The sequence below is a fragment of the Harpia harpyja genome, chromosome 18, assembly GCF_026419915.1.
Source record: "Harpia harpyja isolate bHarHar1 chromosome 18, bHarHar1 primary haplotype, whole genome shotgun sequence".
NCBI lineage: Eukaryota > Metazoa > Chordata > Aves > Accipitriformes > Accipitridae > Harpia > Harpia harpyja.
This window is the reverse complement of record NC_068957.1, coordinates 24,261,149-24,276,622: the sequence shown is the minus strand read 5'-3', so window position 1 is coordinate 24,276,622 and position 15,474 is coordinate 24,261,149. Positions and strand designations below refer to the sequence as shown.

The following is a 15,474-nucleotide window of genomic DNA, read 5'->3' as shown; positions in this document are numbered from 1 at the left end:
GTGAAGGGGCTGTACAAACACATTTGAAGAAACATTCCTTGAAGAATTTTAATCTCCTGGACTTAACTCGGTTTGTTTTAAAGAGATTAAAAACTACGCCATTTATTTTTATTAAAAATTGAAATTCCCTGAACCAGGGCATTTTTATTGTGTACCATCATCCTAAATAAATTTTGGTTTATTGCTTTTTCAAAACACACATTAATCTCATGACCGTCCCAAAGATTCAGGTAAGTATTGTAAGTAATATCAAAATTAGGCACGTCATCCTCAAAATAGTTCTGTTTCCTCTTACTGTTGGAAAATCAATAAAACGAATACAGGTGACTTAATTCAATAGACTTTTTAATTCAACAGGCTTTTTTAAAAATCATGTCTGTGGTTAGAAAAAACACCTGATAATTTGAAACAGGAAGGCTTATTTTGTTTGGAAAAATCATTTCAGAAATACCCCCCCCCCCCCTTTTTGCCAAGAGCAGAACAAACACCTTTCTTTCATCTTAGCTGGTAGGTGTTAACATTTCAGCTCGCGCTGTTTATCACCGTAATTATTTTCCATTTTCTGTGAAGCTGCTATCAGAATGTATAATAAAATATATATAAGGTAGTATTTGGAGTACCAGAGGCAAGTGGAAGACAGGTGCTGAATACAAATTTCCCTAAATAACGTGTCACCATAACAATTAAGAACTCTTCGAGGTCTCATCCGGTGGTCCTAATTAATACAAATGATGAAACAGCGTGCCATGGAATTGCGGCGCACGATGGCTGGCAGCGTCCCTTTGGGCCTTCTGCGCAGACAGCCCCGGTATCCTGCATTAACCGAGCAGAGCCCGGAGTCCCCGGCCACGGCGCAGAGGGAAGGGGAGCAGAGGGGCCAGCTCGGCAGCGGGCAGACCCACGGCAGCAGTGCCGACACGTGTTTCTTTGATGCTTTTATTTGTGTGGAAGATACAATACTTCTGGGAAGGCGAAGACCTCGAGCGGATGCCCAGGCAGTCTTGTCTGTCGGCACGGGCCGACACGGCACTCGGGCAGTGACTTTCACGCTGGAATAAATTTTCAAAGGAAATTCTTAATTCTAAATATCATTGCCCAGTAACATCTACCCAACCCAGGCTGCTCCTGTCACCTCTCCAAGGGCGGGTAGGAAGCCGCAGGCTGGCTCCAGCCCCCCTGGGCTCGCCGAGGTGCCGCCTGGTGCTCTCCCACCACGGGCAAGGCGAGGAACGGGGCACCCCCTCCACGGGTGAAGGAGAATGCCGTGTTTCCAGGGTGGAGGGGAGGCTGCTGAAGGGCGGGCAGCGGTAACGGCGGAGCCCAGGGACGGGTCGGTCGTTCCCGGCCCGGCGGCCGTGAGGGGAGGCGGCCGCTGCCATGGCGGGTCCGGCGCGGCTCCCGCCCGCCCCGGGCCGGGTCCCGCCGCCCGCTTCCCGGCCCCTGCCGATGGAGGGGGACGGGGGGGGACGGACACGGGGGTGGCCGCCCCGCCGCTCCTCACCCCCTTCCCTGAGGCGGCAGCCGCGCCCGGGCCCTCCGCGTCGCCTCAGCGGGGCTTCCCGCCGCCATGGCGCTGCCGCCCCCTCCCCCGTGTACGTCTCGCGTGGTTCGTCGAGAACTCGCCTCGCCCCTTTCTTTCTTCCTTTTTTTTTTTTTTTTTTTTTTTTCTCTTTCTTCAAACCATTTTTCCCTCTTCCGGGCCGGGCGGCGGTGACTGCTGGGCCGGCAGCCCAGTGAGAGCGGCGAGGCGGGGCGAGGCCTCCCGCCTCCCTCCCGCCCTCCCGCCGCCGCCTCAGCTCCAGCCCGCGTCTCGCCTCGCCGTGCTGCCCGCACACACACCCCCACCCGCCCGGCTCCGCATCCCGCCGCCTCCTCCTCGACTCCCAGCATGGTCATCAAGGTCTACATCGCCTCCTCCTCCGGCTCCACGGCGGTGAGGGGAGCCCCGGGAAAGTTGTAGCGGGCGGGAGGGCGGCGGTGCGGGGCTGGGGTGGCGGGGGCCGGCGGCGGCGGTGGTCTCCGGCCGGGCAGCGTGAGGAGAGGTTGGGGCAGCCGAGTTTCGCCCCCCTGGGCGGACCGAGAGAAGCATCCAGGGTCCGGAGGGAGATGTGCGTGCTGCAGCCGGCCGTCGAGAATAAAATGTCATTTCCTTCGTGATTTCGCAGCTTGTTCTGTGAGTTCTGCGTGCTGCTCCCGCAGCCGCGGCCGGGCTGGCTTCAGCGGGTCCGAGTGGGTGGCACGCCTTCGTACCCCTCGTCCTGCGCTGGCAAGGCAAAGCCAACAGTGTTTTGGGGTTGTTTTTCTTTGTTGTTCTTGAAGTTGATTTCTAAATTGGGCCACCCATCATGTCAGCATTCGGTTTTGATGAGTTTATTCCTCTTATCTCGAATCGTTAATGGTGGCAGGCATGTGTGGCTACTGTCCGAGTAGCTGCAGTTTCTTGCCGTGTGGGAATACGGGGTTTCACTTCTGATGGCCCCAGTGTGTTGTGTAGGCAGGCTCGGTCAGAAGACTGTGTTTTCCCAAAACAAAATAATCAAACAAAAAAAAAAAACCTGGGGGTTTGTGTCTAGGTTCAGATGTAGCTCAGAATGGTAGGGTCCTCAAGATCGTCTGATTTCTGTTTGATCTGTGTGAAAGATGCTCTGAGTCTAAAATCCAGGGGATTTTGTCACACTTAGTATGAATAGGCTGGAGACCTACAAAATGCCAGAGACTTAGAAAATGCCAGCTATTGCAGTTAATCATCTGTGACTTTTACTGCAAGTAGATAGACTAAGCTGTGGCTATGTGATGACCCTCCATGTCACTGTTAGGCTGTGTACCTCAGGTGCAGGTTCGCAAACTTTAAGAGGACAGTGATGTACAGAAGATAAAAAAAGCCCTCACTGAATTCTCCTTCTCCGGTTGAGTGCAGTCACTGATCTAGGGTCTTCAGCAGATAAAATACCATGTTGGTAGGCTTTGCCGTTGATAGCTGTGATGCTGTAACCCCTTGTTTAGCTCTAATGACAGAGGCTGAGCCCTGTAGTGATGGAGTGCAGATGGCACAGGAGCGTGTGCCTTGGGTATCCCTGCTGTCGCTCTCTTCCTGTGTCATTTTTGTTAATCTTGATGTGAATGCTGACATCGACGTGCTGATGCTGATTGTGAAAAGCAGATGATTATCTGATGCTGATCTGGAGAGTGTCTTGAAATCCCGAGTAGTTCATTCATAAGGGGGGTCCAAAGGGATTTCTGCTGGGTTTATACAAAATGATCATCTGGAAGGAAAGAAGTGGTCATTAGAAAATTGAAAAAGTAGTTCTTTCTTTCTACTACAGCTGTTAATAGGTTTCAAGTTGACTGATTCAGCTGCTATAGATTTTTATCAGTGACCTCTTAATGGCAGTTATTGATTCTGTCTGTGTGGTGATACTAAGCTCCAGGGGTGCAACCACTGATCTCAATCCTGACTATGTTTTCCTGTTTTTAAATTGGTTTTTTAATTATTAGCTTAGGGGTTTCTGTGATGCTGTCTCATTCTTGTGTGGATTGTAAACGTTACAAGGCTCGATTCTGACTTACTGCTGCCTTTTAGTCTCCTTTGTGCATCACTGTGGAATTTGAATATAGCATTGGCGTAGTCGGTTTTTGTGGAATTTGAGCGTAACGTGCACATAATTGCCAGTTTTGTGACTTTTTTATATATATATACGTACACTCATGCCTGTGTCTAAAGCTAGTGCCACTCAAGTAATCTTGTGGTAGTGAGCAGAACTTGCACGTTCTCGGTTTACTGAGTATACTGAGGGTGTTTCTGTTGGCAGGGATCAGCCGAGTACCTCACCGGGTGGCTGTTTTCTTTCTAGTTTAAGAATTTTAATAGCTGTTTCAACCTAAAGTAAGACAGAGAGGCACCTATCCAGAGGGAACTTTGCTCGATGGGATGAGTCGTTTTCATGGGTCTTAAGCTGTTGGTGAGACAGGCTTTGCTTGGAGGACTAGAGGAGCCTTTCTGGGTGCTGAATTTGAAATAACCCACTCCAGGAATGGAAAATCCACATCAGAGGAGGTTGCTACAGAGAGATGGAACAGAGTCAAAGCTGTTTCCAGCAAAGTAACTGAACTGGCTAACATCAGCCCTGTAAGGGCTCTCACTCCTGCTAAGTCGGCTTTGTACTGTCAGTGACACCTGGCACTGTGTTATTTTCGTTTCTAAAAGGCTAATTTGCTTGAGTAGAAGCAAACCAGAAATAAATATAAAATCTCCTCCTTCCTAGAAAACAACTGCCCTGTTTCTGTAAGTTGGCGAAGCTTTTGTGAGACTCCGGAAAGCATCGTCTCCCACTGAAGGGAAAAGGGGGTTGAGATTGCTTCACACCTCTCAGCCTGGGGCTGTAAGTCTTGGAGGGTGCCCAAATTTTGTGGTCTTTTATTGGCAAAGTCATACTTTGTTATGCAGTATAATTTGCCACATCATAGTATATAAAATGTTTCCCCAAGGCACTGTTCTCCATAAAGTTTATCTTCCGTAGTATGTATCTGTGAGGAAGAAATATCGTATGAAGCTCATGTCTAAGCAAAGGCATTTTACAAGTATGTTTCAAGGGCTCTCTGGTGTGTACATGTGTCATTCAGAGTCTGGGCATGGGTGTTACAGCGGAAAGTGTGACTGCTGAGCTGCCCCTTGACGGGTTTTGCAGCACAAAGAGTTAGTGCTCGGTGTTATCTTTGGTGTGTTCCATTGGTTGCAAAGTTCTGTATTTGTACTCGGTTGTGGGGTTTGCTTTATGCTCTGTATGGTAAAGGTAAAGGTGACTTTGGTTTGGGGTGGTTCATTGCCATGGTTCTCATAAGCAGGGATAACTGAATATACTGGAAGTTTATAATTAAGGACTCAGCCAAAATATGATGATTGCAGTCTTGGTCTGGCCTCCTATTTGAATTTCACCCCAGAAATCATAATGTAATAGTTACATTACCAGTTTCCTGCTGTATTTGGAAGTCTTGTACGGAAAGTTGCCCTTTCTCTTTCATCTTTCTCAGTGTGAATGTTGTACTGGTGAGTCGTGGACTGGGGCAAGGATGGAGGGGGGATTGTAATTATGATGATGAGCTGCAGACACCAAACGTGGAAATATGCACGCGTAGCTTCTGTCCGGGAGTCTTTCTGTGTGACGTACAGTTGAAGTGAACAGTGTTACTTAGTATGAGACAGTGTTGGAGGCTACGAGCGCAAAATGACAGATGCAAATGCCACATTCAGAAGCACCCAGGCGTTGACTCAAGCAGAGACTGTGCAGTCTGAGAGAGTGATTTGACTGTAGACTTATATTCAGATCCTTCAAGAGACGAAAAGAGGAGAGGCCAAAGAGTAATTAGACTCTTGCTCCTGGAAGAAAAAGGATACAAGGAGGACAGAAGCTGAATTGCACAAGTCCAGTCTGTGATTTTCTCCATTAGTATTTAGGTATTTTGTTGCTTTTTGGGTAAGAGATTGCCCCAGCTTTCCTGCAGCACCAGAAGCCCTTGTGTGCGTCTTCCTGGAGGCAGTTGGATTACCAGTTTTATTGATCTTGTGTGGAAAGGAGCCAGCTGTTTAAATTCTTCTCGGTCTTACGAGTGTGCACTTGTTGCCAACAACTGCACTGGTCTTGACTACGGACTTTGTCTGAGAAAATTGTGTTTTTTCATCTGACGTCCCCATGCAAACTCTAGGAGTATGGATGAAACCTGGAGGCTGTGGCTATGGAAGTGAGGTGCCAGCACTGGGTATGGTGGGCTGAGCTCTCCCGTGTGCCACTGCCAGCACTGTGGGCTGTGGAAACTGCTGCATCAAACCCCTGGTGTCCAGACCGCTCCTTGGAGCCAGGCACTTCGTGTCTGTGGTCTACAGCCCATGCTTCTGTCTCTCCAGGCTCTCCCCCCTCGCTTGTTTTGATGACTGTGTGGGTGGTTTTCCTTCCTCGCCTCCTGCTGCGACTGCAGACATGGCAAAAATAAGAGATGATCTCCGGAATCGGTGTCAGAGTCCCATGTTCCACATCAGACTCGCCGCTGTTTAGGGATGGTTTTAGAGAGGAAAGGAAATTTTAGTTTATTTTTTCATTCGCAAAGTTAGGGATGTGGGGGGTTTCATGTTTTTCTTGTATTGTTTTCTTGCTTGGGAAAGGATCTAGGTCTTCTCCTCCCCACCCACCACGAAATGAAGAGGAAAGTGGCCTGTGGTCTGCAGAGCAAACATTTGCTCGCAATTACTCTTTTCTTTTCCCCCACATAACCCAGCATGCACAGGAACACTTTCTGGTGCTGCTGGGGATATATAGCCAGTGGCAAGTGCTTTCTCGAGCATTATGGGTTGCAACTGAGGGGGAACAGCTTTGCAGAAGAGTGACTGGAAATGCGCAGAGCTGCGTGTAGCCACCAGCTCTTGTCCCTGTTCAACAGCTCAGGGCTTTGGGAAGGCTGGTGAAGCCGCTTCATCTTTCTGAAGCAATCCCAGGGAAGTAATACATGGAGAGGTGGAGATCGTACAAAAACAAAAAAAGTTTTGCATTTAAATCCCTCTAGGGCCTTTTTCCTCTGCTTATCACAATAAATGCAAATATTGCTGTCCTAAGATAGAATGAGTAAAGTCTGTGTGCTTTCTGTTTCTGTGGTGTTTGGCCGCTTTGAGGTTTCTGAGCGGCGGGCGCTTTGCTGCGTGAGCACCCCAGCGGTGCAGGGCTGTAGCAGGAGGTGGCTCTGTGCTGAGCCTTGCTGAGGGCAAATGCAGCTATAGCAGGGTGGTTCTTGGCATCCAGCGTTTTTATCAGCGTGTATAATAAGTGTGCCTTGTTCTGCAGTAGCGTTCAAGGTTGCAAATGTGTTGTCAAAGCCCGGATGCGTGTGGTCATGTTTGTCATCCTGGAAGCCCTGAGCAGTGGCAGCAGATGTTCTGGAGCTGCTAATGAACTTCCTTGGGTCCAAATGGTGCTGCATATCAGTGCAGTTAATACGAGAAGAAAATACTGATATGAATCTTCTATAAATAGTCTTGTAATATGACGCAAGGTTAGATAAAACCACGTATTATGGGGAAAATAAGCTGCATCTGTAGTTTTAAAAACAATCTCACAAGTGTGTATGTGTTTTTCTGGTACTTAGCTCACGCAGTTTATATACTGTGGGTGAAAGCTGACTTGTTAGGCTTGGTATTGATTTTTAAACCCGTCTCTTGGGTAAACATAATATGCATGAAGTACTTTTTTGGACACCCAGTGTTAACCAAACTTAATTTCTCTCAATAAAATGCTATGAATTGTTCTGAATTAGAGCTCTCGGGGTGGAAGACAAAATACGTAACACGAATCTAGCGAGGCAGTTAGCTAGGATGCATTCCATCTGCCTCATGGCTTGTTTTTCTTTAAAGTCATTGTTCCAAACTCTAGATAAGTCAAATACTTTTCTTAAAATATTACATTCAAATTTTTAATAGAGCCAGTGATTAAATTAGCTGCAGTTGTTGCAATAGTTTTAATACATCAAAATAGAAAACATTCTACTGTGCTTAAATAAAAACAGTTTTCTGACAGCATGAGAAAGATGGGAAATGATACTCCACAGTTAAGGCTGGGAAAGGCTTTTTGCTGAGAATATCTGTAGATTGTATATGCAGGTATGACAGTGTTTATTTTGAGATGGTGCATCAGGATTATGTCTTCTCGTGCACTGCTTGGGGAGAAAAGGCTGACTGTGGGAAGAAGCTGAACGCCGTCAGCTTGCGCTGGCTTTGCTTGAACCCTGAACCGCAGCACTTCTCGAGATATGATCCATACAGTGTTGTGTAAGTGCTGAGCACTTTTGCTTTTTTAATAAATATTTGTAAAGTTGAGCGAGGAACTTTTCTTGTCCTGGGGCATTAAAGTTACACTCAGAAAATTCCTATAGAAGTCAGTGAATTGGCATGCCTGTAACGAGCAGAGGATGCCAAAACCAAGAGTCTCTGCAAGGTTATTCTTATTCCTCCTAGAAGAGGAGGAATTGGGGAGAGAGGAAACAAATGGAACTAAACAAACTTTGACAGATTTCAGCTGTTCAAGCTCAAAACAGAACTAAAATATTCCACTATATGATAAAAAAGAAGAGCTAAGGATGCGTCACTGTCGTAGCCAGAGATAGATGAGCTCTCCCATACGTAGCTGTTCTTCATGCTCCCCAACCCTTTGTGCTACTGCCCTGGAACCGCTGATCTTAGTTCCTGGCACTAAGCAGTGATCTAGAAACCTGAATCAAATCCACAACTTATATCAATATTATGCTGTTCAAGAATGTTTCTACTCAAACATGAAAATACAGTGTTAATGACATTTGTTTAACCCCAGCCGTATTCAGGGGAGACCTCCAGTTTATGATTAAATTTAAAGTACTTTTGTTGGTCAGATACTTAATCAAGCCTGAAAGAATTTTAATTGTAATGCTTATCTACTATTATTTGTCCCAGAAAAAAGCCTCTGTCCAGGAGCATGTCCTTTCCAGGACAGCACTTCCAGCTGACTGTTAAGGCCCGTTTTCTGAAATTCAGAAGGTAGTAAAGTGAGACTGAGATTTAAGCCACCAGAAGAAAAAGTGAAGGGTTAACATCAAACTGTGGACTGACTGAAGTTAATGCTGTCTGGATACAGCTGAAGTAGTCTTCGCATCCTGACTTACAACTTCTTCCTGTTGGACTTAGTTTCCCCTGTGAGAAGTGGATGTGGTGATTTGATTTCTTCAGTTAGCTATCTGAAGTTTAGTTTTATCGGGGCTATTTTTCCATGCATCAGTACTGCCTCGCTTTAAATTCTAAAGGCGCTCGAGTGTAAAATTTTAACTATTACCTGTCGAGAGACTTACTGTTTGAATTGCTGTGGTGTTGGAGTGAAGAAAGGAGCCAAAGGCAGCAGTGGTTTAAAAAAGGATCTCAGGGAAGTCTGGAAGTTAGGAGCTATCTCGATGTGCTGGATAAATTGATGTTATTCTTTGTTAGACTCTTTCCCAGCAGACACGGGGACAGAGACAGAATGGGGGGAAGAATCAATACTCTGTTGGAGAAGGAAGCTGTGCCTTGCAGCTGAGTTACCTGGAGCAGCCACCAGGCATACGAATAAAGAGTGATCCCTTAATATTGAATCCCTGGACAGAAAGTTTTGGACAAGCTTTGGCCAGGTTAAAAATCTTTTTTTTCATAAAGAAACTAAGCTGCTGTGGGATAAGAGGAAAGGATTATTTTTTTTCTTTTTGGCTTATATAGTTGATTACACACCAGCTATATAAACCAGATATAATCAAGACTTTGGAATATATAGGCAGCTTTTGCAATGTGCAGAAGACGCAAGGAGATCCTACAGAGATCTGTGCTGTACCCAAAGCAATCCAGAGAGAGGTGAAAAGGCTGTTGGTGAAGTGAGGTTGCACAGTGTGAGAGCAGCCTGCTGTAGCTGTCCCTTTTGGGAAACTGGGAAGAAACAAATCATCATCGTGTGCAAGAGTGAGGTTTCAACTAGCCGATACTGTTAGGCAGAGAGGTCTTGGAGCCGTACTAGGTAATTCTACAAAAATACCATATTAGTCGTCATAAAAAGCAAACAAAATGTCAGGAATTTTTAGGATGGGAGAGGGCAAAGAAAAAAAAAAAACCACCACCACTGTACCAATCTGTGGTGAGTCTGTATCTTTAATAGACTGGAACTGTTGTCTTTAAATGATATAAAAAAGTGAGAAAAGATACTAAGTAGGGTGAGGTGATGACTGTAGGAGGAACAACCAAATGAGGTAGAATTCTGCAGTTGAAAAAGAAAGAACTGAAAAAGTATGAAATGTGATGAAATCATGTCAGGCATGGGAGAACAAATAGGAAGTGATTATTTGTAACTTCTTAATGCAACAACTCGGGGAGAGCAAGTGAGACTAGCAGGTGGCAGGTTCAGAGTAAATGGAGTACTTTGTTTGACAGCATGTAGTTTAATGGAGAAGCTCACTGCCAGAGAATGTTGTGTATGGCAAAAATTGCGCAGGCCTAGGAAGCAGCGAGACGAATTAAGGGGGAAAGTCTATTAAGGGCTATTAAACATAATTACTACACCTCTGACTCAAAACTGCAGATTATTGGCATCTGTGAAAGTATAATGTGGTGTAGCCCTCTGCGCTCAATCTGTTGGTGTGCTCTTCCCTGGGGTCTGTGGCCAGTGGAGACAGGGTACTGGGGTAGAAAAGTGTTGGATCTAACCCAGTGAAGCTGTTCTGTTCTTGGATGAAATTGGTTCTGCTCCCAAAATGATATTAACAGTTTGCATTTAAAAATTTAAGAACATGTTGTCCAGGAAAAATGTTTGATGGAAAAGAATATATGTGTCTGTCTGGGATGTATTGGTTTGTTTTTAATTTGGTGGTTATTACAAACACCTGCAATTATAAAAGTATTAGAAGGCTCTGGACCTTTAGGTGTAATTAGAAATTTTCTCTGAAATGTAGACAGATTATGTATCTGTTTTATATTCAGACATACCAATGCAACTGAAGTTTTAGCTCTCTGCTTTGCAAACTCTGACATGCTGTGAGAGGCTGTATATATGAGAGAAACTTTTAACTATATTTGTCCCCTTTATCTTAGAAATGGGGGGGGGCAGCGGGAGGGGGAGCAGAAGTTTATAATCATTCTCCTCTTGGTTTCCTTCTGAACAACTGCAGTTCAGTTCTGGAGCTGAGGACAAGGCTGAAAGAAATGTTGTGTGAAGCTACTTGTTATGCAGTAGTTGCTGGCAGGCTCAAAACTTTCTGTTGAGAGATAAACACTAAAATCTCAAGGTTTGGACATTGAATAAGACTTTGCATAAGGAAGACTTGCCATTAGATCTTCTATTTTACATCTAATGAAATGCAGTGTGGGATCCAGATCAGGATTGGGATGTTAGTAACTGGGGGAGTCGGCATGAAGCAAGCTCTGCCAGGTGATACACAGCCTCTCCGTTGTGCTCGGGTGTGACTGGGGAAAGGTTTCCTTAATCAAAGCTGAAATGTCACTCAGTTTTCCTGGGCTCTTGGGCAGACAGGGAGACGTGAATGAGAGCTTACAGAAGCAAACATGGCTGTTCTTCATGCGTCTCATCGCCGGTCACAATCTCAGCATTTCTTACATATGAGAACCATAAGCGTTTGGTGATACGGACAGCAGGTGATTCCAAACCCAACATGATTTTGCAGCACGAACAGCAGATGCTGACATACATCATGTTTAGACCTAGGTAATAAGGTAAGTGTATCAGAAACCCCTCCTGCCTTAGGCATAGGTCAAAATAAACTGGCAAAGCCCAATGTAAACAGAAGATAGGCAGCCTCTGGGGAAATAATAATAGTTTTCACATAAACCCACATTTTTATGAGAGTAGTGGTTTCCAGGCAGGTTTAAACAGCACATCTGTATTCACCTCATGGGATCAACCTTTGGCTATGCTAATGTCACTGGGAGTTTTGCCATGGACTACAGCAGGATGAGATTTTACTCCTTAGGAAATACTTAATGCCGCTTACCCAAGATCATTCCTGTGCACATGTTGCAAATGTACTCGGGCAGAGCAGCAGCTGCAGAGCAACTGGCAGAACGGGAGAAGAGCAGAGTAGCTACATGAATGAATTAAAAATATATCCCAAGACATTCTTACTGGACATGGATAGAAATGAAGTTCAAGTGAAGCTGATTTATGGACAATAGGTGTAAATTTTTTTTTTTTTTTTCCCCTAGGGAGGAAATACAATGTGTGCGAGTAGAAATAAAAAGATAAAAAGGGGCAGGTTTGCAAACTTACTTGTTAGTGACCTGATAATCCTGATTAAGAACTGGAAATTCCTTTCCACCCTGTAATGCAGATAAGCAAGTCCCATGGTTCTGGTGGCTAAGTCCATGAAACCTTTGTACTTGAACAGTCTTTCTTTAAATTTCTGCTTCCTTTCATCACATTAAAATGTACCGGGAGGTAGCCGCGAGAGCCTCAGTTTCACCCGCAGAGGACCAAGGTTTGAGTTGTGCCTGCTGTGAAAAGATCAAAGTAGGTCCATAAAGCTATCTCAGGGAATGTTCCTTCCAGGAATTTACACCTGTATAAACTGAGGAGCAGCTGGACAGACAGCAATGTTTTCCATGTAGTGATTTGGGACCAAAATTAGCAGCTTGGAAGGCGTTTGGATAGCCATCACCTCACACTGCCAGCCGTCAAGCATTAGGCTGAGACTGAAGAACATCAGGGGAATGAAGCTATTTTGGCTGCTCGCCCAGGCCTGGAGAACTCCATCCTACAGCAAATAAACAGCTGGGGGACTTAATCTTTTAAAAAATGAAATGCAGTGTGTATTTGTCTTAGTTTCTGATGGTGGTATGCAGATGCTAGCTTGCACGGAGGCAGAAGGAAGCTTGTGGTTTAAAAAAAAAAAAAAAGCAGATACCATGGTGACAAGAGTGATCTTAGAAACTTAGAAAAGACAATGGACGTTGCAAAGTGGCCTCTGGGTCGTGGCTCTGTCAGTGGCAGGCGTGGGCAGCATCCAGATTAGTGCTTTTGGTCTGGGGTGGAAGGTGGCACTTCCCTTCAGGTTGCAGTGATACAGTGAGTGAGTATAGCTTGTTGATGGAAAGGACCTTACTGTGTTAGCAAATGCTCCATTTTTTTTAATTCCTGCAAAGAGTGACTTCAGGATGTCTCCCGAGAAGTCCTCTTGAGAGCAAACCCCCAGGCGTTGGCCTTCCTGGCTACTGCAGGCAGAAGTTGGCCAGCTCCTGTATTCCTTCAGCTACCAAAAGTATTAGGAACTGCAATGTGGACAATTCTTGTGAGGTTTGTATTTATCTCCCTCTCTCAGTTTCTGAATTTACAATTTTTGTGCAAGTCTGCACTAAAATAAAGAGGGGGCCTGGGGCCCCCAGGTTGATGTGCACTTGAAATGTTACCCAGGCAAAGTAACTGGTCAGAAAACTGGTGCCGATACAGACTTGTCTGCTAAATCTTTCATCTCCGGGATGCTTTGGTGTGCCTGTACTGACCCACTGTTCTATCTCAATACAGCCTGACTCCTTCTGGAAAGAGGAGGAAAATTTGCATTTAATCCATAGCTTTTCTCTTAATCCCCTTTTCATTTGTATTATGATATTTAGGTATTTTAGTTCAGGAAAAAAAGCTTTGTTCTCTTGAAAAATTTTTTTGGTTTAGTTTTAGAATAGCAGTCATCAAAAAGACTCTTGCTGAATAATGTCTGGTATACGATTTCTTCGAAGATAGAAAGTAATACAGATCAGAAGCACCTGGATTTAGCGTAGGATCCTTGAGGTCATATTATATTCTTCTTAAAGTAGTGGTTTTTTTAAAGGTAATAAATGCCTGACAGTATAAAGGCAGTGAAACAATAATTAATGCTGTAAACTTTTAGTCTTGTCAGTTAATTTAGTCTCTCTGCGTGCTAAACCATACAGGAAATAAACCTTCTTTTTATTGTAAACCACAGTAACCTCACGAACACTTGTCTGTGCTTTTAACTCCTTACCTAACCAGAGTTCAGCTCTCATCAGACAAACAAAACAAAAAATGTTTTTCCTCTCTACTCTCTTTGCCATGCAGGGCTCCTCATCGCCAGCATAAACCCACAGATTCTTAAAAATAATTACATTAGCAGCTGTTTCAATAAACCCCCCAAAGTATAGCGCTCTGCTGTCTATGGTGTGTGTTGATCTAAAGCTATCTTTTCAGGCTGCTTCCCCAGTAAATATTGGCCAGGTGCTGTGCAGACAGTGGAGACTGGAGTTTCAGGGTGGAACGAGGTGGGACCTGTTTTGTTTTAACTGATGTTACACGACAGCCATCACTTCTCATAGGGTGTAGTTGCTGCCAGCATTTCATGGACTACTAAGACCTGTCCTGGAGCCCTCTGTGAAAATGAAGATAAAGGAGGAATAATTCTTCTGGCTTTCAGAGAGAGACAGGCTGAAAAAACTGGACTCAGAACCTGACAATGGTGGTGAGGTCCAGACTTTCAGGACTACAGCCCTTTTTAAAGGTTCTAGAGCAAGTAGTCAGGTTTTCAGTGGCACCCTCAGTGCCTTTTCCCCCTTTTTTCTCGGCCACATTGAGAACTTTTGAATATCTAGGAATATGTCATGTTCCAGAGAGTTTTCTGCATCTCATGTGATACCAAGCCTGATTATCTTGCTGGAGATAAATGCTGTGTGTTAAATTGTGTTATAGTCAGTGCATAAAGCCTGTCTATGAGGCTGGGCTGCAGTGTATTTGGTACTGTTTGTAGAAACAGCCAGAAATGATCCTTAACCCAAATAACAAAGTAAATAAGCAGTGATTTGAAAAAATAATTATTCCTGCTGACTAACAGCTTAGGAAAGGAAGCTTTGAGAGGCAAAGGGTGCATTCAAAATTGTTCAAGGAGTCTATGACAGAGGTAGTTTAGACTGAAGAACTTTTTTTTTCTTCCACATAGCAGAAGTTTCCGTTTCCTGAGACTGTTCTGTGCCTCAGATAAGAGAGTACAGCGAGATGCTGAGGCTGTAGAGACACCAGCAATATACCGAACAGTTGTGCCAGGAGAAGGGGCTGTTGCTAGAGGCTGCCCTCTGCTCAGGTCCTCTCTGAGTTGCCCATTGCGCATCCCAGGGCTGAAGGAGGGCATGAGCACAAACAACTTCACCTTCCGTCATGGCTAACCCAGCTGGCACTGCCTGGAAAAGGGGACATGAAGTGGTGACAGAGAGCCCGTGTGCTGGCTGATGGGTGGGGAGCGGGTGGCTGTGGGGCTGTTTCCAGGTCTGGTGGTGGTGGGATGACATCTCCCTGTGGGAATGGACCAGGCGCAGGCACTAACCTGAACAGCTTTGTTGGTGTACAAATAGGAACATTACACAAGGTTTCTTGAAGCTTGCAGTTCTCTGCTCTTCTGCCTGAGTTGTGCCAGACAACTAACTCTGCGAACTCTGCGAATATCAGTAATGATTAATGAGGGAAAATTCAGAAGCTGTGACAACAGGTTTGTCGTTAGATTTCTGCTTTCCTGCTAACCTTAAACCTTGCTCAGATAAGTGAGTTGCTGGAGATGTTCTGGCTGATACATCATGAGTTCATTCCAGGCCCTGGGGCAGTTTTTGTTAAGCAGGCACTGGGGTTTGCCCTTCCTTCTCCCTGGTAGTCTTGGAAGCCTGGTGTTCGCTGCAGGACAGTGCAATGTGCCTTTGGTTCCTTTGTCTGCTTTTCCTGCTGCTCTCATGTTTGTGATGTTCAGGAATTATGTTAGTTTTATACTGGGTTTTGGGAGGAGCAAATCTGTTTGTTTTTATTTAACCCTGCACAGAGTCTGGGTGCTGTGACTAGGCGCATGTTAGATGTCCAGGGAAATACAGCCTGCCAAGCTCCAAGTCTGCTGCAGAAAACAACTGTGCGTAATAAATGAGGAGTTCATATTCTGCTGCTGCTTATGCTTTGTTAA

At 45.1% G+C, this 15,474-nt stretch overlaps 1 protein-coding gene across 1 annotated transcript in view; it reads left to right on the top strand.

Moving 5' to 3' along the window:
* Window positions 1-1,753: 1,753 nt before the first annotated feature.
* Window positions 1,754-15,474, top strand: part of SH3BGRL (SH3 domain binding glutamate rich protein like) — a 36,391-nt gene continuing 22,670 nt past the window's right edge. Inside the window, exon 1 of the mRNA XM_052813165.1 lies at window positions 1,754-1,933. Within this exon, the coding sequence (XP_052669125.1) occupies window positions 1,889-1,933 (45 nt within the window). The 5' untranslated portion in view covers window positions 1,754-1,888. The remainder of the gene's footprint in view (window positions 1,934-15,474) is intronic.